Here is a 21643-nt window from a genome sequence, read left to right on the forward strand (position 1 = left end):
AGGGTAGTCAATCTGTGGAATTCTTTATCGCAGAGAGCTGTAGAGCCTGGGTCATTAAGTATATTCAAGGCTAAGATAGACAGTTTTTTAATCAGTAAGGGAATCAAGGATTATGGGGGAAAGGCAGGAAAGTGGAGTTGAGGATTGTCAGATCAGCCTGATCTCATTGAATGGCAGAGCAGACTCGATGGGCCGAATGGCTTATTTCTGTTGCCACATCTTATGACCTTATGTCTGCACCGGCTCTCCAAATGAGCATTGTGACCTAGTGCTATTGCCCTGCCTTTTCCCCATACTCTTGCACAGTGTTTCCATTCAAATAATCATCTAATGTCCTCTTGAATGCCTCAATTGAACCTGCCTCCACCACACTTCCAGGCAGTGCATTCCAGACCCAAACCACTCATTGTGTGAAAAAGTATTTTCTCACGTCGCACTTGCTTCTTGCACACACTTTCTTCTTTAACTTAATTTCAATCTCCTTTTTCATCCAGGTAGCTCTGGATTTGTTTGTCCTACCTTTCCCTTTCGATGGAATATACCTTGACTTGCCCGAACCAATTATTTTTTGAAGGTAGCCCATTGCTCAGCTACAGTTTTTCCCGCCAATCTTTCATTTCAGTCTATCTGGCCCAGCTCCATTCTTGCCCCATTGAAGTTGGCTCTTGTCCAGTTAATTATTTTTACTCTGGATTGCCTACCGTCCTTTTCTATCATCATCCTAAAATATACAATACAATGATCACTGTCTCCTAAATGTTCCCCCACTGACACTTGATCTACTTGGCCCGCTCATTTCCAAGAACCAGTTCCAACGGTGCATCTTTTCTTGTTGGATTGGACACAAACTTCTGTAGAAAATTCTCCTGAACACAACCTTTACACTACCACTGTCCCAGTCTACATTCAGATAATTAAAGTCCCCCAGTATAACTACACTATAATGCCTGCATCTCCCTGCAATTTCTCTGCAGATTTGTTCTTCTACGTCCTTCTCACTATTTAGCAGTCTGTAGACTACACCGAGCAATGTAATTGCACCCTTTTTGTTCCTTATCTCTAACCAAATTGATTCTGTCCTTGGACCCTCTAGGACATCCTCTTTCTCCAGCACCCCAATGCTATCCTTAAACAATACTGCCACCCCTCCTCCTTTCCTATCTCTTCTGAACACCTTGTGCTGGAATATTTAACACCCAGTTCTGCCCTTCTTTGAGCCAGCTTCCAAAACAGAAAACCGATTTGTGAGCAGGACTCCGGGGACTCCTGCATATCTGCCTACTTCTCCTGGACTGCCCAGTGGTCACTCATTCCCTCTCTGACTCCAGCTACGGTGTATCCACCTCTCTGAATGTGCTATCCATGTAGCTCTCAGCCTCGCAGATGCGCCTAAATGGCCTGCCCCCCATTCTGAAACTGTGGACAGAATTGTCCTAGATTTGCACAAACTGCGGTAGTGGGCGGTAAAAATGTTGTTTTATCCGGCGGCTGCAATGGCAGGTTTTTGGGCTGCCTTATTATCTATGCAGCCACAGGAGACACACTGTCTCGCTGGCGGGCAGCCTCCAAATTGCCCGCCATGCTGTTACCTTGCCACTTCCTCATGCAGGGCACCATTTTTAACTGCATCCCCGCACACGCTTCTCAATACTTTCAGCCCAGGACTGCTCCGGTGAAGGCAAGGCCCCAAAAGCCAAGAAGAGTGCAAACCCCGATGCAGAGACACATCGCTGGGATGCCTTCTGGTTGCTGTGGAGGCCTGCCACAATGTCCTCTACCTGCACTCTGGCTGCAGGAGACCCATCGGTCTCACCACTCCGGCTTGGGAGGCGGTGGCAGTGGTGATCAGTGCCAATGCTGCATACAAGAGGTCGGCCATCCAGTGAAGAAAGAGGATGAATGACCTCATCCGTGCTGCCAGGGTAAGGCAACCATCTTATCTCTCTAAACTCACACTCACAAGGCCATCACACATTCGCTGGCACGTCACTCTGCCAATTCAAGGAAAATCACCAACTCACTCTCTCACGCACACCCTCACATCTCCATCTGGCCCCATCTCCTCTGGAGACTGCCTCCTCAATAACTGGAGCTGTGGAGAATTCTCCAGAGGACTGTGGTATACTTAGGGGTGGTCACTTGCACAGATCAACATGTTCCCCCATACACACCCTGGGTTACACCCCCTACCCCAGTACAGTGCTCGGCCTGCAGCCTCCTTGCCTGAGGCCACTTCTCCCCCTTCCCCAAGAAAGCCCTAGCCCTGGAGCCATTGAAAACCCGCCCCCGCCTTCCAGCTGATCTAGCAGGTAGAGGCCTGCCCACGAGCCCCCCCTAAAAGTGATGTGCCTGCGAAGCCTGGTGCTGATGACGATGAGTGCTGCCTGAAGAAAGGTAGGCAGGCAAGTCTCGAAGTCCCGAGCGAAGTGCAGCTCGCCAGGTACACATCGCTTATGTACTGTTGTGAAACGCCGACGTGCCCTGATGATCCAGCATGGGGGGGACGATTCCGGTGGACAGGGCTTATAAAGAGATGCTAAAGTATTGAAACTAGGTTCCCGACGTGTGGCGGCAGGAAACGCAGCCATTACCCGCCATTGACAGGTGGAGCGGACGATCGCAAACTTGTTTCACGATGGCATGAAACCAATTTTTTTGGCCTTCTTGCCATATTGTTCCGCCCTCCGCCCGCCATGATGCCCAGTGCTAACGTGGCCGGAAAATTCTGGCTTGTGCCTCTGACTGCGTATTAATAAGTTAATAGTGCTTGTTAAGTGTAATTCTTTTATAGACAAAGTTTAAAAAAAGTGAAATCCAGTTGGTTAAACTGATTATTCAGATTTCTTTTAAAATGTTAACGGCTTCTAACTGGATCATAATAATTGCGCGATAAATTCACATCAAGCAGATAAAGACTGGGGATTATCAGAAGAAGAACAATGGGGAAAGTAAGAAGGGATTTTTTAATCATGTCTTATTAGAACATTGGTTACCTTACCACGAGAGCCAGTGGCTGTACCCTTGCTTCTGAGAGAGTGTGGTATATTACAATCCTGGCCCACATTTGCGGGGGCTATTCAAGATCTACATCGTTATGTAGAAAATGTTCATTTGATCAATAATAAACCACTCCTAATTAATATCCCGTAATTGATGAAAGGACCACCTAATGAGGGTGTCTGTTCAATTCCTGTGAAATGTTTTGAATTTATTCTTGAAAACTTGACCCAGGTAATGGTCATGTTGTCAATTTTGCTTCATCGAGGTACAGCATCCAGCAAGATAATAAGACTTGGGGCCTAATATTCTTCTACCTGATTGCGGTTTTTAATTATCGGAGCTTGCATTGTATGCTTACATACTAGTCTAATAGCAAGAACCATAGAATACTGTTTTTTAGGTATGTGCGTTTCTTAATGGTGAATTCACATTGTTGTGAATGGAGGGAGTTAACCATATTGTGTTTGCAAGCTAGTTTTTACTCCAGTTAAAATATGGTTTACTTTGAGTTTACCCAAAGCAGCTTTTAATCTAATATTCCTGTATTATTTCCATATTACTTGACCATTATTCCTTCACAGGAGAAGGTCTTTGTGTCAAATCCCACTCCAGAAACTCGAACTCATAATCTAGGATGAGACTTCATTGCAGTACTGAAGGAGTGCTACACTGCCAGAGGTGCTTGAACTTTGGGTGAGGTGTTAAGATGAGGCCCTGTGCCTTCTTGGGTGGTCATAAAAGTTCCCATAGCTCAATTCAAAGCCAAGCTGGGGAGTTCTTCTGGTGTCCTGGCCAATACTTATCCCTCAAACAACATCACTGAAATGGGTCATTGATGATTCAGCTCATTGCTGTTTATGGAACTTTGCAATGAGCAAACTGGCTGCGGCATTCCTGCATTACAACAGTAACTGCATTTCATCGTCATCATGAGCATCGGTCCACCTATGAATGATGATGGACATGCAGCCATCAAATCCATTTCAAATGGCATGCCTTCACCTTTGCTGATGGCTGAAATGGGAAATCCATCAGAGGCAGTTTCTGCCACAAGTGCCGCACAGGAAGCCACCAGGTGTCATTGTGAGTTGTTGTTTTCAGCATTGGTGTCTGTTGCCAAGCGGCTGTGGCCACTGGCTGTTGTGGGAGTGCAGGCCAGCCCAAAAGGACGTGTCGTCATTTTCCTCTGTTGTCCGCTAGTGACTCTCAGGAGTGATAATCGATGCCTAGGGCCTTCACGTCACATTTGCAAGCGTCCTTGCAGCAGAGCTTTGGGCATTGTACTGGTCGTCTTGTTCCGGCTACCTCACCATACAGAAAACTCTTGGATATCAATTGGCTTTAAAGTGCGTTGGACACCCTGAGGTCATCAGTTGTGCTACATAAATACACATCCTTTTTTACTAGTGGCCAACGAGGCAGAGGCTAATTAACATCAGTGTTTTTACTGAGTTTGCACTGCGCTTCTGTATTGTAATGTCTGTGATTCCAGATAAACCTTTTGTGTGAATTAATTCCAATAATAATTGCTGTGCTTCAATGGCCAGTGAACATTAGGGGACAGAAATTCCTATGTGCTTCCTTTGTGGGTGGGTGGTAGAGAAAAGTCAGGAAAACAGCTGTTGCATCGGGATATTATAATGAGAAACAAATGATGGGAATATATCGTATAACGTATTTCCAGTGATTGCTTGCCTGGTTATCCCTGGTACCCAACATCACTAGGTCCTGGGGGGGAAGGGGAATAATTTTAAAATGTAGCTGACGCAGAATAATAGATTGCATTAAAAGCCAGCTAATTTAAAAAGGATTTTTTTAAATGATGACAAGGCCTGCTTATGCTATGTCAAGGCAGTGCAATGATTTTCCTTCCCCCTACCTGAGGCAGGTACCCCAGTGACTTTAATTATGCTTGCAACCAGCCGAATTATGATAACGAAGCTGGTCTCCGGAAATAGGCCTGGATTAGGGTGGCAGCTGGCCAGAAGTCCCCACCCCATTGCTCTGGAAGTGGAGGAGCAGGACCAGAGCAAACTCTTGAAGACTACAATTTAACTGTTGCGATATTTGCAAATTTACACCATAACAGAACTCCATCTTCGTTAGTGCTGAGATTTTAATAATCTATTTACAGTATCCTTCCCAAAATATCTATTGAAAGTAAAACTTACAGAGTCTGGTCATTATTACATCGCTGTTTGTGAGGCCTTGCTGTGCACAATTTGGCTGCCAAGTTTCCTACATTACATCAGTGACTACACTTCAAGAAGTACATCATTGGCTGTAAAGTGCTTTGGTATGTCCTGAGGGTGTGAAAGACACTATATAAATGCAAATCTTTCCTTCTATCTTTATGCATTCTCCAAATCAAAGTATCACAGTATCTTTACAGTGCAGAAGGAAGCCATTTGGGCTTTGAGTCAGCACTGGCTCTCAGAAAGAGCACTCTATCTAGTCCCGCTCCTCTGCCTTGTACCCGTAACCTTGCACATTCTCTCTTTTCAGTTTGCAATCCAATCCCCTCCTGACTGCCTCGATCGAACCTGCCTCCACCGCCTTTTCAGGAAGTTTTGTTCCAGACTCCAACCACCCCCTGGGTGAAAAAATTTTTCCTCATCACTCTTTTGCCAATTATTTTGAATCTGTGCCCTCTAGTTCTTCATGTTCTCTTGAGTGGGAACAGTTTCTCACTACTTACCCTGTCCATACCCCTCATAGTGGTAGTAATTTTCCAAGAATCCTTAGATTCTGGAAAAGTACCAGAGGATTGGAAAATTGCCAATGTAACATCCTCATTCAAAAAGGGAGAGAGACAAAAATATAGGTAAGTATAGGCCAGTTAGCTTAATATCCATCATTGGGAAAATGTTAGAGTCTATTATAAAGGATGTAATAGCAGAGCATTTGGAAATGCATAATATAATCAAGCAGAGTCAACATGGCTTCATGAAGGGGAAATCCTGCCTGACAAATTTATTAGAATTCTTTGAGGAGGTAACAGGCAGGATAGATGAAGGGGAACCAGTAGATATAATGTATTTCAACTTCCAAAAGGCGTTCGATAAGGAACTGCACATAAGGCTACTTAATAAGAGCCTTATTATCTAGTAGTATATTAGCATGGATAGAGGATTGGCTAACTAATAGAAGACAGAGAGTTGGGATAAGAGGGGTATTTTCAGGATGGCAACCTGTAACTAGTGGAGTGCCACAGGGATCAGTGCTGGGGCCACAATTATTTACAATATATGTTAATGACTTGGATGAGGGAAGTAAATGTACTATCACCAAGTTTGCGGATGACACAAAAATAGGTGGGAAGTGGTGAAGATGACACAAAGAGTCTACAGAGGGATATAGACAGGTTAATTTCGTGGGCAAAAACTTGGCAGATGGAATATAATGTGGGAAAATGTGAGATTGTGAACTTTAGCAGGAAGAATAGAGGAGTTGAATATTATTTAAATGGGGAAATATTGTAGAAGGCTATAGCACAGAGAGATTTGGGGATTCTCGTGCATGAATCACAAAAAGCTAGCATACAAGTTCAACAGGTAATAGGGAAGGCAAATGGAATGTTGACCTTTATTTCAAAGGGAATGGAGTATAAAATAGGGGAATCTTTCTAAAACTATACAAGGCACTAGCTAGACCACACCTAGAATACTGTGAACAGTTTTGATCTCCTTATCTAAGGAAAGATATACTGGCATTGGAGGCAGTCCAGAGAAGGTTCACTAGGTTGATCCCGGGTATGGAGGGATTTTCTTATGAGGAGAGGTTGAGTAGGTTGGGCCTGTACTCATTGGAGTTTAGAAGAATGAGAGGCGACCTTATTGACCAGAGAGCATAATCTCAAAGTAAGGGGTTGCCCGTTTAAGACAGAGATGAGGAGGAATTTCTTCTCTCAGAAGGTAGTGAATCTTTGGAATTCTTTACCGCAGAGGGCTGTAGAGACTGGGTTGTTAAGTATATTCAAGGCTGAGATAGATTTTTAATCAGTAAGGGAATCGAGGGTTATGGGGAGAAGGCAAGAAAGTGGAGTTGAGGATTGTCAGATCAGCCTGATCTCATTGAATGGCGGAGCAGACTCGATGGGCTGAATGACCTACATCTGCACCTACAACTTATGGTCTTAAGATCCTGAATAGCTCTATCAAATCTCTTCTCGCCCTTCTTTTCTCCAAGGAAAAGAGTCCCAACCACTCCAATCTATCCTCATAGCTACAGTTCTTTATCTCTGGAATCATTCTTGTGAATCTCCTCTGTGCTCTTTCTGTGCCTTCACATCTTTCCTCGAGTATGGCGTCCAGAACTGGACGCAGTGCTCCAGATGAGGCCTAACTAATGTCTTATACAAGTTCAACATGACCCCCTTACTCTTGCACTCAATGCCCCTATTAATAAAGCCAAAGATACTATATGCTTTATTAACTGCTCTCTCAACATGCCTTGCCATCTTCCATGACCTATGTATGTATACACCGAAGCCCTTCTGCACCTCCTTTAGAAGCACTCCCTTTATTTTATACTGTCCTTTTATATTGTATATTATTATATTTTATATTTTATATTGTTCCTGCCAAAATGAATCATCTCACACTTCTCTGCATGAACTTCATCTGCCACTTGTCTGCCCAATCCACCAACATATTTATGTCATTTTGAAGTTCAAGACTATCTCCTTCACAGTTGACAACATTTCCAAGTTCAAGACTATCCCCTTCACAGTTGACAACATTTCCAATCTTCGTATCATCTGCAAATTTTGAAATCCTCCCCTGCCACAGTCTAGGTCATTAATATATATCAGGAAGAGCAAGGGTCCCAACACTGACCCCTGGGGAACTCCACTACATACCTTCCTTCAATTTGAAAAACAACCATTTATCACTATTCTCTGTTTCCTATCACTCAGCCAATTTCTTATCCAAGTGCCTACTTTCCCTTTTATTCAATGACCTAGAGTTTTGCTCACAAGTCTGTTGTGTGGTACTGTATCAAATGTTTTTTGAAAATCCATATACACCACACGAACAGCATTTCCTTTATCAACCTTCTCTGTTGCCTCCTCAAACAATTCCAGCAAGCCAGTTAAACATGTTTTTCTCTTAATGAATCCATGCTGGCTTTCCTTAATTATCCTGCACTTGTCTAAGTGACTATTGATTTTATCCCGTACTATAGTTTCCAGAAGTTTCCCTATGACTGAGGTCAAACTGACTGGTCTGTAGTCGCCAGCGTTATCCTTGCACCCTTTTTGAACGAGGGTGTAACATTTGCAATTCTCCAGCCCTCTGGCACTTCCACTGTGTCTAAGGAATACTGAAAGATTATCACTGGTGCATCTGCAATTTCCACTCTCACTTCCCTCAGTACCCTTTAATGCATCTCATCCAGTCCTGGTACCTTATCTATTTTAAATAAAGATAGCCTTTCTAACAGCTCCTTCCTCTCAATTGTAAATTCTTGTGAGTATACCAGCTACCTCCACTCTCACCTCGGCCAGGGTAAGATCCTCTTCCTTTGTAAAGAGAGATGCAAAGTACTCATTCAACACCTGCTCTATTTCTGCAGCAAGTGCAAGTCCCCTTTTTGTCCCTAATTGGCCCTACTCTTTCTTTTACCACCCTAATATTATTTACATGCTTATTGAAGACCTTGGGATTCCCTTTTATGTTCACTGCCAGGCTCTCTACATGCTCTCTCCTTGCTTTTCTTATTAGTTTCTTCACTTCCCCTCTGTTCCTTCGATATTCAGCCTGATTCGCCATTGTATTTTCTACCTGACACCTGACATGTTGTATGTGCACTTCTTCCTTTTCATATTTACCCCTACTCTCTCGTCACCCAAGGTGCTCTGGATTTATCTGTCCTACCTTTCCCCTTCAAGGGAATATACCTTGACATTGCCTGCAACACTTTTTCTTTGAAGGTGGCCCATTGTTTAGCCACCGTATTTTCTGCCAACATTTGATTCCAACTCACTCGACTCAGATACATTCACATCCCATTGAAGTTGGCTTTCCCCCAATTAATTACCCCTGCTCTGGATTGTACCCTGTCCTGTTCCATGATTAACCTAAACCTTTTGATACAATGGTCACTGTTCCCTAGACGCTCTCCCATTGATACTTGATCCACTTGGGCTGACTCATTCTCCAGAATCAGATCCAAAAGTGCATGTCCTCTCGTTGCACTGGAAACATACTGCTATAGAAAATTATCTTGAACACATTCCAGGAACTCTCGTCCCTCTTGTCCCTTTGTACTATTCCTATGCCCAGTCTATATTTGGATAATTGAAGTCCCCCATTATGATCACTCTATAAATTTTGCACTTCTCCATAATTTCTTTGCAAATTTGTTTCTCCACATCCCCTCCACTAGTTGGTGGTCTATTTCTACAGAATCAATGTTATTGCACCTTTTTCATTCCTTACCTCTAGCCAGAGAGATTCCGTCCTTGACCCCTCTGGAATATCCTCTCTCTCCAGTACTGTAATGCCACCTTTAATCAATATTGCCACTCTCCCACCTTTTCCTCCTTCCCTGTCTCTCTGAAACACCTTGTACCGAGGAATATTTAATGCCCCGTCTTGCCCTTCTTTGAGCCATGTCTCTGTTATAGCAATAATATCATAATTCCATTTGTCAACCTGTGTCTGCAGATCACCAATCTTAATGACCACACTCCATGAGTCACATTAGCCCTGATTTAGGCTTTTTTTACTTTCCCTTTTATTCTGGCCCCATCTAATGACTAACTATTGCGAACTCTAATTGTATCAAACTCTCCAAGTATTATATCTACCTTGATACTACTCTCTGATATATCCTTGTTATCAGTTGATACTTCACTACTTCCCACTGCCAGTTTTTCTCCTCTGCACTCTGAATTTCTCCTCTGGTTCCCATTCCCCTGCCGACCTAGTTTAAACCTTCCCCAACAGCACTAGCAAATAGCCCATTGTGATACCTAAAACAGCCCCCTTACCAGCAGCAACTGTAACTGGTGCAATTGTCTCACTCATCAATCTTCCCACCCAGCTTGCTCACTGGAGCAGACCTTTGCCTACCTGCCCCGGCATTTTCTCAATTTTCATGGAGCAATTTAGCATAATTATTGCACAAGCTAAAGATAGATCAACAAACTTTCAGCCATTTATCCCTGTTAAGTGACTTGTTGGCTGCTAGAGACATGTTCACATGTCATTATTACAGGTGACGTGGATTTTCAGATCATTTTCTTGTCTGTTAACAAAATTGCACTCTCAGGAAACGCACATTTCAAAACTGCATGTTCCTGCAATTTCCTTAGTGTTAGTTTTAACATCCAGTCATGCAATAATGGTTGTTTCGAGCAGAGTTGTTTCATGAAGGAAAAAGAGGCTTTTCTCCCATTTTTATACCATCATCTCCAAACCAATTTAAAAAACCTTCTTAACTCCAAAATGCAAATTAAAATACTGAAGAGAAAAGGTTGCCCAGCCTGAAACTCACTAATCTTCATCGCACCGCGAACATTCATCAGGATAGATACTGAATTTACACCAAAAACTTCACATTTAGCCAGTTTCATGTTATTCACGAAGAGAAAAAATTCAATGCAACACTAAGCTCATTCTTATGCAATTATTATATTCATAATTTTGTGTAAAATTGGCCATCACGTTTCCTACGTTACAACAGTGACCACACTTCAAAACTACATCATTGTTTGTAAAGCGTTTGGGACATTCTGAAGTCATGAACAGCACTTTAAAAATGCTAGTCTTTCTTTTTCTTCAATTATTACTAGGGAACTATCCTTCTTATGGCCACATGAGGAGGGGTAAAAATGACTCCACTATTAAGCCACTCCAGGTCTGACCATAATAGGGTTTTCTGTGAATTTAACGAGAATGTGCTTTGCCACCCTGTTCAATGTAAGCATACCATAATTTTAAGATGTCCAGTTTTCTGGTTAGACCACCATGTACTTTTTTTTTAAGAGAAACACCTTTCCCCTGTCCTCAGTATGCAGGACAAAAATTATGCTGCAAGTTTTTCTGTCATTATAGGGAAAAGAGATAAAAATGCTGAAAAGAATAATTGCCCAAGCTGAAATCCACAAATCATTTATCCCACTGCAAGTATTCATCAGGCGCAGACTGAATTTCCACCAAGATAGAGGTATTCAAACTCATGAGGGGTCTAGACAGCGTGGATAGGGAGAGACTGTTCCCACTTGTGAAAGGATCAAGAACGAGAAGATTTAAAATAGTTGTCCAAATGCAGCAAGACCTGGGCAATACCCAGGTTTGGGCTGACAAGTGGCAAGTAACATTCATATCACATAAGTGCCAGGCAATGACCATCTCCAACAAGAGAGAATCTAACCATAGTTCATTGACATTCAATGGCATTACTATTGCTGAATCCCCCACTATCAACATCCTGGGGGTTACCATCGACCAGAAACTGAACTGGACTAGCCATATTAGAGCAGATCAGAGGCTAGGAATCGTGCAGTGAGTAACTCACCTCTTGACTCCCCAAAGCCTGTCCACCATCTATAAGGCACAAGTCAGGAGTGTGATGGAATACTCGCCACTTGCCTGGATGAGTGCAGCTGCAACAACATTCAAGAAACTTGACACTGTCCAGGACAAAGCAGGCCGCTTGATTGACACCTCTTCCATAAACATTCACTCCCTCCACCACCGATGAACAGTGGTAGCAGCGTACACCATCCACAAGATGCACTGCAGAAACTCACCAAGGCTCCTTAAGCAGCGCCTTCCAAACCCACAACCGCTACCATCTAGGAGGACAAGGGCAATGGATACATGGGAACACCACCACCTGGAGGTCCCCCTCCAAGCCACTCACCATCCTGACTTGGAAATATATCGCCGTTCCTTCAATGTCGCTGGGTCAAAATCCTGGAACTCCTTCCCTAACAGCACTGTGGATGTACCTACACCACATGGACTGCAGCGGTTGAAGATTGCAGCTCACCACCACCTTCCCAAAGGAAATTAGGGATAGGCAACAAATGCTGGCCTAGCCAGTGATGGCCATATCCTGTAAATGAATAAAAAAATAACAATTGGCAAAAGAAGGAAAAGTGATATCAGGAAAACTTTTCACACAGGGAATGGTTAAGGCCAGGAATGCAGTGCCTGATAGACTAGTGGAGGCAGGCTCAATCAAGGCATTCAAAAGGGAATTAGACTGTTATCTGAATAGGAAGAATGTGCAGGGTTATAGGGAGAAGGCGGGAGAATGGCACTAAGTGAATTGCTCATTCGGAGAGCCGGTGCAGACACAATAGTCTGAATGGACTCTTTCTTGTCTGTAACAACTCTGAGATTCTGAGAATGTGATGGTCATCTGTTTCTGGACCCACAGCAGCAGTATAAAAAAGATAATTCTAACTTGGCTCGCACTTTGGGGAGAAATTAAGGTTTGATTTTTATCTGTATTGGTCCAGTAGGGTCCACCTGAACCTGTTTCTATATATTTTTTTAAACTTTTAAATTATTTTTCTCCCGCTCGTGGGAAACAGGTTACTTAGCCTCAGATAGTCAGTGGTAGTCTTAAGGGGAAGGGCACTGTTTGCGTACGTGTGACCTTGCGGTACTGATGTGCTCTTCCAACCCCCAGTTTAGCAGTAGCAGAAGGCAGCATCATTTATTTGTTCAAAGTTATCTATAAGTCAAACTTTCAGCACTTCTTACTCACGCTTGATCATATTAATCAAGATTCTCTGCAGCACATGAACTAGTTCTTGCAGTTCAACTTCACCTTGTTCGCAGCAGCATACTTCTCAACACTGGTGGACAAGGCAGGAGCAGGAAAATCCCTATTAATTTGACATCACATGAGGTGCCATGTAATTTAAAGAGAGTTTTTCCAGCATTTCCTGTTGTAGTTTAAAGAGAAAGTTGGTTGTCCTGCGGGCCTGGGAGCAGCCCATCTGACAATAACTTTGGAGTGGTATAGCAGTGACACTAATATATGTGTATAATATATATTTCAGAACTTAATAACACTTAACTCCAGCAGGCCAGGCAGCTGAAAGCTGCAGGTTTTTAATGCTCTTATTGTTATTATAGTGAGTAACCAATAAGTCTGAGTCTGAATTGGAACATTGGGATATGTAAATATTGAGGCTCCAGTATTCCGCTCTGTAAACTACTGCTGTCTAAAATTTCAAAGGGGTACCTAATCCTGAGAATAGTGTTTATTAACTAGTTTACCCAAATAAGCTGTTGCTCAGACTGGATTGATTGATGAGTCCCAAAGTATTGCGAGACCATTAAAATACAGTCCTCCTTTGTTAAAGCATTCTCATTTTGATGCAGTTTTGTTTACAATGTGTTAGTTTACCCATCAAGTTTTGACTTCACCCCATCAACACCAAGAGAAGTGGACAGTAAAAATTTTAATTGCATTTGAAAAAAACCTGCGAAACCATTCAGCTTAATAGTGTGTTGATTGTTTCAGACATCTGATATGTCCAGCAGTTAACAAGTTAATGATGTGTAGATTACCTCTAACCTTTTCTTATGCTTTTACAGAATATGAAAACAGACTAAACAAAATCCACAACCCCTGAATGGGGTATTTAGATAATTTAACAGTGAGTGTGAGTTCAAAAAAACTGACAGGCGATCTAGTCTGAAACAAGTCTATCTAGAGTTACCAAAGAAACTCAAGAGTGAAGAAGGCAGCTGTGTAAATATTGCAAGGATCTTTTGAATTAGACAGCATGCTTCTGAATAATGGAACATGTCTGGTGCCTCCTCTGACCTTATGGATCTCGCTCCCTGTGCAAGTGCCTTTGCCATCATAAACTATAAGGGCTTAAGGGAAGGTCCCAGCCAAACTACAAACGATGCAAATGTTATTTCCTGTTAAACCTGCATATGCTAGATTTGAATCTCGTGAATATGTTTTCCTGTTGCCAAATACGCTCCATAATATAAATGATGCACTTTGACAATGCAGTGAAGCGATTCATTAACATGAAAGAGGATGGGTGGCTGCTTTTCTCGAGTAAGTTTAAGACTCACGACCAATCCACTTTATGCAAGCCAGAGTTGAGAGGTCATTGCCTCCCAGCTCCATGCTCATCTTTCCCAAAACTGCAAGCTCGAGCTTGTCCAGTTTGGTTTTCTCTTTTCTCAGAACTGAAAGCAATCTAAAATCCCCGATGACATTCTTTGTGACTGTGATCTTGGATTATCACTCGTCATCCACATCAGTAGCAAGCAATACAGCTGACTAAAAGGATCTTTTTGATCATTGATGCCCTCCCACAGTTGTTTTACCATCCCCTGTCACAATTTGCTCCTGAGTATCCTAGCTGCTATGTCGGGAATAACTGAAGAAATAAAGAATGAAAAAGAATTGCTGCATTTATGAAGGTATTGATTTGTTCATGGAATCATTCATTTAGTTGGTAAAAATTGGGATTGTGATGAAGCAGGTGCACTGGCAAGAATGAACAATAAGTGGATCATCAAATAGTTTCGTAATGTAGTGCAATAATTTAATAAGGTTTTGGAAATGGCAGAACACGGCCTCACATCATAACTTTATATCTTTTGCTACTTCTGCAATCATGAATTACATTTACAATGATTGTTCAAGCAAGGTAATAAATCACCTGCCATATGATTTAATCCCTTCTTTGATTAGCGTGCGACAGAGAATCATTCAGTTCATTCTTTCATGCCAATTACCTTCTATTGTTTATTGTTACTACCTCACCTGCTGCTTCCTAGCATTTCTTCTGCATGACAAACATCTCATAGATGTGACCCTCGAGGTCACCTAAAGCACGGAAAGTTTTGAAGCAATTGTATTGGAGTGTCGATTGGAAAGTCTAGTGATTTCCCATGGCTTAATGCACAGCTGTCCATTTTTTTTGGCATGGGAGCAGCTAGATTATATATGTCCAAATATGATTACAGAGAAATTTTCAAACCCTTATGTAAAAGGTGCAATTCTGCCTGTACATCCATAAATTGAAGTTCTCTTCATTCCTTTCCTCCCCTATTTCAAAGCGAGAACATTTGGACGCTTTAGTTTCATCTCTTTAAACTTCCTGTGCCTGGAGGAGTTGTAAAGATGAGTTGAGAAAGGCTGCTAATTAATCTAAATCCAGCAAGCTTACATTGCAACAGTGACTATACTTCCAAAGTACTTCATTGATTGTAGAAAGCTTTGAGGCGTCCAGTGGTCATGTAAAGTGCTATATAAATGCCAAGTCTTTCTTTCGTTCAGTCAGGCAGCATTGTTTTCCATCATCCAAGCTGAGTAAAAGTAAAAATCTAGTGTGCTGAAGCGCAAATAGATGAAAGGCACAGGCAGTGGCTTTGAGGGCAGGTTAAAAAGAGTTAGACACCCCTGGCCTGCTCCAGCAGCCGGGTTTCAGCAAAAGTCCTTTTATGTTATAAAAGTGCAGACATTGATGCATTTGCCCTTCTCCCTCAACTGACTGACTTACAAGATTTGTCCATGGAGTAGATGAGCCATGCGAGGAAGGTTCCAGGATGGACCTCTTGATCTAGGCAGAGTTAGTTGATTTCAGTCAGGGCGGCAATAGGGGCCTCAGTGCCCCTTGGGAAAGGGGAGAGTGCAAGAGATATTTATCAAACACTAGCGGTGTGAGCATAAATGTTTAATTTTGTCTCTGCTTCTTGATTTATGGAATTGTTTCACACTTTATATGATCTAGATTCATGAAATGAAAGTCAGCTAATTGAAAATATATATTTGTATTTGTCCAAATTACAGATAGATCTAATGTGGGTTTTGCAAAGTAAAAACGAGATTGTATTTATTTCTCAAGGTGCTGTAATGATTCCTGGATTTGCCTTTCAGGTATTGATGATTTATTGTATTAATGCTATGCACACCATCCAATAGCACGTTTCAAAATAATCTCTTCTGATTGCCATGGCCTTGCACTAGTTGGAATTTTGTGACAGGCTTAACTGAAGTTCTCAGTGTATGTCGTCAAACTGAGCTAATGTTTAAAAGTCAAACCATAAATAAGAATCACAGAATGGCTGCAGCACAGAGAGGCCATTCAGCCCATCATGTCTGCGCCAGCTCTTTGCAAGAGCAATTTAGCTCGTCCCGCTGCACGGCTCTTTTTTCACAGCCCTGCAATGTTTTTTTTTTCCTTTCAGGTGCTTATCCAGTTCCATTTTGCAAACCACCTTTTAATTTGCCTCCACCGCTCATTCAGGCAGTGGATTCCAGATCCTAACCACGTGCTGCACAAAGAAGTTTTCTTTATGTCGCTTTTGGTTCTTTTGCCAATCACTTTAAATCTATGTCTTCTGGTTCTTTCTGCCAATTGGAACAGATTCTTTCTGGATCCCTCATGATTTTGAATACCTCAATCAAATCTCCTCTCAAATTTCTCTAAAGAGAACAACCCCAGCTTCTCCAAACTACTCACGTAACTGAGGTCCCTCATCCCTGGAACCATTATCGTAAATCCTTTCTGCGCCCTCTCTAAAACATTCACATCCTTCCTGAAGTGTGATGCTCTGAATTGAGCACAATGCTCCAGTTGAGGCCAAGCCAGTGTTTTATAAAAGTACATCATAACATCCTTGCTTTTAAACTGTATGCCTCTATTTATAAATCCCAGGATCCCGTATGCCTTGTTAACCGCTTTCTCAACCTGCCCTGTCACCTTCAATTACATGTACACATATAACCCCAGGTCCCTCTGTTCCTACACCTGCTTTAGATTTCTAACCCTTAGTTTGTTTCCTCTTCTTGTTCTTCCTACCAAAATGAATCACTTCACAGTTCTCTGCATTAAATTTCAACCACCAGGGGCAGAATTTTCCTGTTGGGCGAGCGTCCCGACATCACCACGGGCCATCGTGATATTTCGGTGGGCGGGTGCGCGATGGTCTCCGAAGCATGCCCGCCATTAATTAAGGGGCCACTTAAGGCCCTTGAGGCACCAATTGATCGTGATTTTTCAGCGCCTGTGCGATCTTCAGGTCGGCGCAATGGGCAGGCGGGTAGGACCCATTTGTATAAACCTCATCCACCGGCGGGACAAGAGGGGTCAGTGGGGTCACGAATGTGCTCAGTCAGATATTTAATTTTGAAAGTTACTGATACTTGTCTGTGTGAGCAGAAATACTTCAAAACTCATACCAGCTGCTTGTACAGGACTCACAACCTTCAGGTCCGCACTCTACAGTGAAGATCCTTTTTATGGGCCTGCAGGTTTCAGGAAGCCTTCTTTTAGCCTGGGAATGGGAGTTGTGCTCTCCACTGGAGGCACCTCCTCTGAGGAGGAAAGGAGGGCCAGAGGGGGAGGAGGCCAGGAATGCACATTCAGCCCCCAAGGGAGCCACCTTTGGGAGGAGAGGCGCAGGCACAAAGGGGAACACAGCCAACAGGAAGCCCAAGGCAGAAGGGGCTGCAGAAGACGCCACTATCCTACTGCCAGGATATACAGGCGGCAAAGCAGCTACCTTAATATGTCTGAGGCGCAGTGCCCCCAAAACAGAAATGTGGGCGTCACTGCACCACATGCTGCAGATGCAGAACGCGTCTCATCAACACCCTCTCAGAGTGACCACGGCATGGCCAATATCTGTTGGCCCACCCAGCAAAGGACACATGCTGTCAATGCAGTAACTGCACTCAGAGCTGGGCAGGGGGGGCGTTGCGGCCAGGGGGGGAAAACCTACCTGCTGGGTTCACTGACCAATGGCAACATGGTACTCACCCTTCCAGAGCACAAAAGGTCATTAAAGGGCTTGCGGCACTGGATCCATGTGCGCCGTATCACATTGTGGGAGCTCACTACCTCCATCACCTCCTCCCAAGCACGTTTGGTCATGTGGGGGGGGCCTCCTCCTCCCGTCCCTTGGAACGAGGACCTCCCACCGTGCTGCCGCCTCCTCAAGGAGAGCAGCAAGGCAATTGTCTGAGAAACGACAGGCACAGTGCCTCCCTGCCCTACCCTCCTGCCTGACCTGCTCACCAGCAGTGCTCTGGGGAGTCCTTCTGCTGGCCATGTTTGACCTGCAGGAGCACTTTTAAACAGGCCGCCGGGTCGCCATTGGACCTGGCATCATAGCAGTCCCACTGACGCCCACCCACTCCCACTGTTCTCAGGAGCCACGTTTCACGCTGGACGGGCCTTAATTGGCCTGTCCGCATAAAATAGCGGTGCAGACCCGATCGCCGGCGGCAATCAGGTCCACTCCCGCCCGCGCCCACTCCCACATGGCCCAACCGACAGGCAGGAAACTCCGCCCCAGGTGTCCACCAATTCCACCAGCCTGCCTATGCCATTTTGAAATCTATCATTATCCTTCTCACAATTCAGGAAATATATTTGCAAGTTTTGCGACATCAGCAAATTTTGAAATTGTGCCCTGTACACCCAAGCCTTAGTTATTAATGCAGCTCAAGGAAAGCAGTGGAACTTGTTCTCACCCTTGGGGAATCCCGTTGTGGTACCTTGCTCCGGTCTGAAAAACAACCAACCACCACCATTCTTTTACTCTCACTCACCCAACTTCATATCCATGCTACCGCTGTCCATTTTATTCCATAGGCTTCAACATTGCTGACCTGTTATGTGGCACTTTATCAGATGCCTTTTGGAAGTCCACACAGACCACATCATTCTCACTAACTTGTCGGGCATTAAATGGCTGACACTGAAATACTATTTTCTTATTGGTATCCATGAGATTTAATATTACAGTGGACATTTTATTTACATTCTTTATCTAAGTCATCTATGTTAAAACTGCTTTGAGTAGAAAGAGTTCAGTAATACCCAGTGTTGTGAAGTCTCCTCCACTTATACTGCAGAACAACATTGGCAGCAAAAAAAACTGCACCTGTACTGTTGTTTCAAAGTTGTAAATCACAAATTTCATTTTTTGCCATGTACTTTTTTTGGAAACGTGTGTGCAGCTAAACAATTAGAAAATTGCATTGCTGGCATAATCCAGGCCCTTTTCAATTCCCTCTTCCATACATGTTGAACTTAATGACCCACATTTTTCTCCCAATGTGTAATAATGCTTTATAAGCTTGATTACTCATCTAAATTCTATTAAGCATTCTAAATTACACCGTATTGGTTTTATTCCGTGCCTTACTTTTTTGATGCCTGCAAATCTAATGCACTTATAACCAGTTTAGGCATCCAGGAACTTCACTCAGATTAGAAACGTTAGGGACACACTACTGGGTTTGGTAGCACCTGCTGTTTGGGAACCGAGGCTACTGTTCAGGAACCAAAATGGCATCTAATGCATGTGCACACATTTCTGCCATGGGTCATACCACCTTGGTCTAGCCCACTTCCGGAGAGCTAGCAAGAGCCCTGTGTCATCTCTTTTAGGAAAGGCCCGCTGAACTAAGCACCACTTGGGCAGTTAACCGGACAGCAGTGGGCCTTCCCCTGGGTGGGGGAGGATCCCAGGGGCGGAAGCCCTGCCCACCGAGAGCTGCCGGACAATCACAGGCCAGCTGCTGTGTTGAACGGTTACGCTACCGGGGAGGCAGTGGCTGCTGTGGGTATGACACCCACCTGAGGCCAGGTGTCATCACTGGATCCCAGGCCACATGTGAGTGACGGTGAGGGAGCACATCGCTGGGGTGGGGTCGCTATGGAGGGGGATCAGCAGCAAGGTCAGGGGGTGGCTCTCAGCAGGCTCCACCCTTCCCATTTCCGGGTCCCTCGATCAGGTACCGAGTGCTTTTGAATGAGGGTTTGCGTGTTGTACACTCCTCATGGTGAGCCCCCGGTCTGTCACTGGGTTAATTCCAGTGGCGACAGGATGAGGCCTCATTAAGGGCCTCAATTGGCAGCGGGGCGAGAGTGCCATCCATGGGCCTTCTCACCACGGACTTAATTGGGATGGAGACGGGAAGGCGGCAGAATCCCCATCTGCCACCTTCCTGATTAAATGCCTCATCACCACCAAACTCGCCCTGGGAGAGGGCATTAAATTCCATCCAATGTGAGACACCTCTTGGGCTTCAGTAAGGACGTACTCACTGAAACCTGCCATCTGCTGCAGCCACAACTGCAGCTTCAGAGCAGGGCAAGGACCGCATAGCCAGTAGCTGTGAAGGTAACCATGGTGTTCAGCTTTTATGCATCTGGATCTTTCTAGGACGGAGCTCGAGATATTTGCAACATCTTGCAGTTTACCACCCATTGTTGCACGAGGCTTTCTCTTCACTGAGAGCTAATGACATTTCATTTTCATTTACCAGAGGACAGCAAACAGACCGAGCACACAGCCTTGCTCAGATTGCAGGCTCCCCCGTGGTGTAGCTTACCATTGACTGCTTTCCGGGCAAGGCCTGTCACTCTGCCATACACTGGAACCAAAAGGGTTTCCACTCCCTCAACTTCTGGCTTGTGAATAAGCATTTGCAATGAATCATGCAGGTCAATGTCCGATATCTTACATCGGTCATGATGCCTTCATTCTCAGTCCACTGAAGGCCTTCTGCGTCTGAACCACCACAACAAACCAAAGGTGACAAGGGCTCTCCGTTGACGACGTGGCTGATGTCTCTGATGCCACTCCCACGCACAGCATATGTACACTGAAAGTCATGCTGCCAAACGAAATGGGATGGAGTGGACCATTTATTGTGCTGAAGCAATGCTCCTGCAGCCTCATCCGGAGGAGACCTGCAGAACTCGGCAGCATGGATGTAAAGATTTGTGATGGTCTGCATGTTGCACAGCCTCACCATCGTGAGGGGCAGCCTTTTCTGCCTGTTGTATAGCGAGCTGCTAAGGAGGAAGAGGAAGCGAGAAGGCATTCTATACGGCTACTTTCTGCCCGGACTGTCCGTGAGGAACTAATTCAAGTATGATACCAGAAACCGCAATCCCAATTCCCCATTCACCAACAGTCCCATACATAACCATTCATAGGAACGCAAGAACATAGAAGCAAGAGGAAGCCATTCAGCCCTTTGAGCCAGCTCCACCATTCAGTAAGATCATGGCTGATCTGGTTGTAGTCTCGACTCCACTTTGCCGTCTGCCTCCCATAACCCTTGATTCCCTTGCCTATCAAAAAATCTGTGTAACTCTGCCTTGAATAAATTCAATGACCCAGCCTCCACTGCTTTCTCGGGAAGGGAATTCCACATACTAATGACCCTTTGAGAGAAAAAAATTTATCCTCATCTCCGTCTTAAACAGTAGACCTCTTATTCTTAAACTGTATCCCCTGGTTCTAGTCTCTCCCACAAGTGTAAACATCCTCCCGGATCCACCCTATCAAATCCCCTCAGGATCTTATATGTTTCGATAAGATCACCTCTCATTCTTCTGAACTCCAGTGAATATAGGCCCAACCTGTTCAACCTTTCTTCATAAGATAAACTCTTCATCCCAGGAATGAGTCGAGTGAACCTTCTCTATGCTGCTTCTAACGCAGTTATATCCTTTTTCAAATAAGGCGACCAAAACTGTACACAGTACTCCAGATGTGGTCTCACCCATGCCCTGTACAGCTGCAGTAAAACTTTCCTTCTTTTATATTCCATTCCCCTTGCAATAAATGCCAACATTCCATTTGCCTTCCTAATCACTTGATGTACCTGTATACCA

At 44.1% G+C, this 21643-nt stretch overlaps 1 protein-coding gene across 9 annotated transcripts in view; it reads left to right on the top strand.

Annotated features, from left to right (window-relative positions):
* LOC144692864 (storkhead-box protein 2-like) overlaps nucleotides 1–21643 on the top strand; it is a 320994-nt gene that overhangs the window by 234544 nt on the left and 64807 nt on the right. The window contains exon 1 of one of the 9 annotated variants that reach the window (XM_078561980.1): nucleotides 14271–14417. The exons of the other annotated variants lie outside the window; for them this stretch is intronic. Within the exon in view, the coding sequence (XP_078418106.1) occupies nucleotides 14390–14417 (28 nt within the window). The 5' untranslated portion in view covers nucleotides 14271–14389. Of the gene's footprint in view, nucleotides 1–14270; nucleotides 14418–21643 lie in introns of those variants that run through there. 9 annotated transcript variants of the gene reach the window in all.

Source organism: Cetorhinus maximus, chromosome 2 (assembly GCF_964194155.1).
Source record: "Cetorhinus maximus chromosome 2, sCetMax3.hap1.1, whole genome shotgun sequence".
Classification (NCBI taxonomy): Eukaryota; Metazoa; Chordata; class Chondrichthyes; order Lamniformes; family Cetorhinidae; genus Cetorhinus; species Cetorhinus maximus.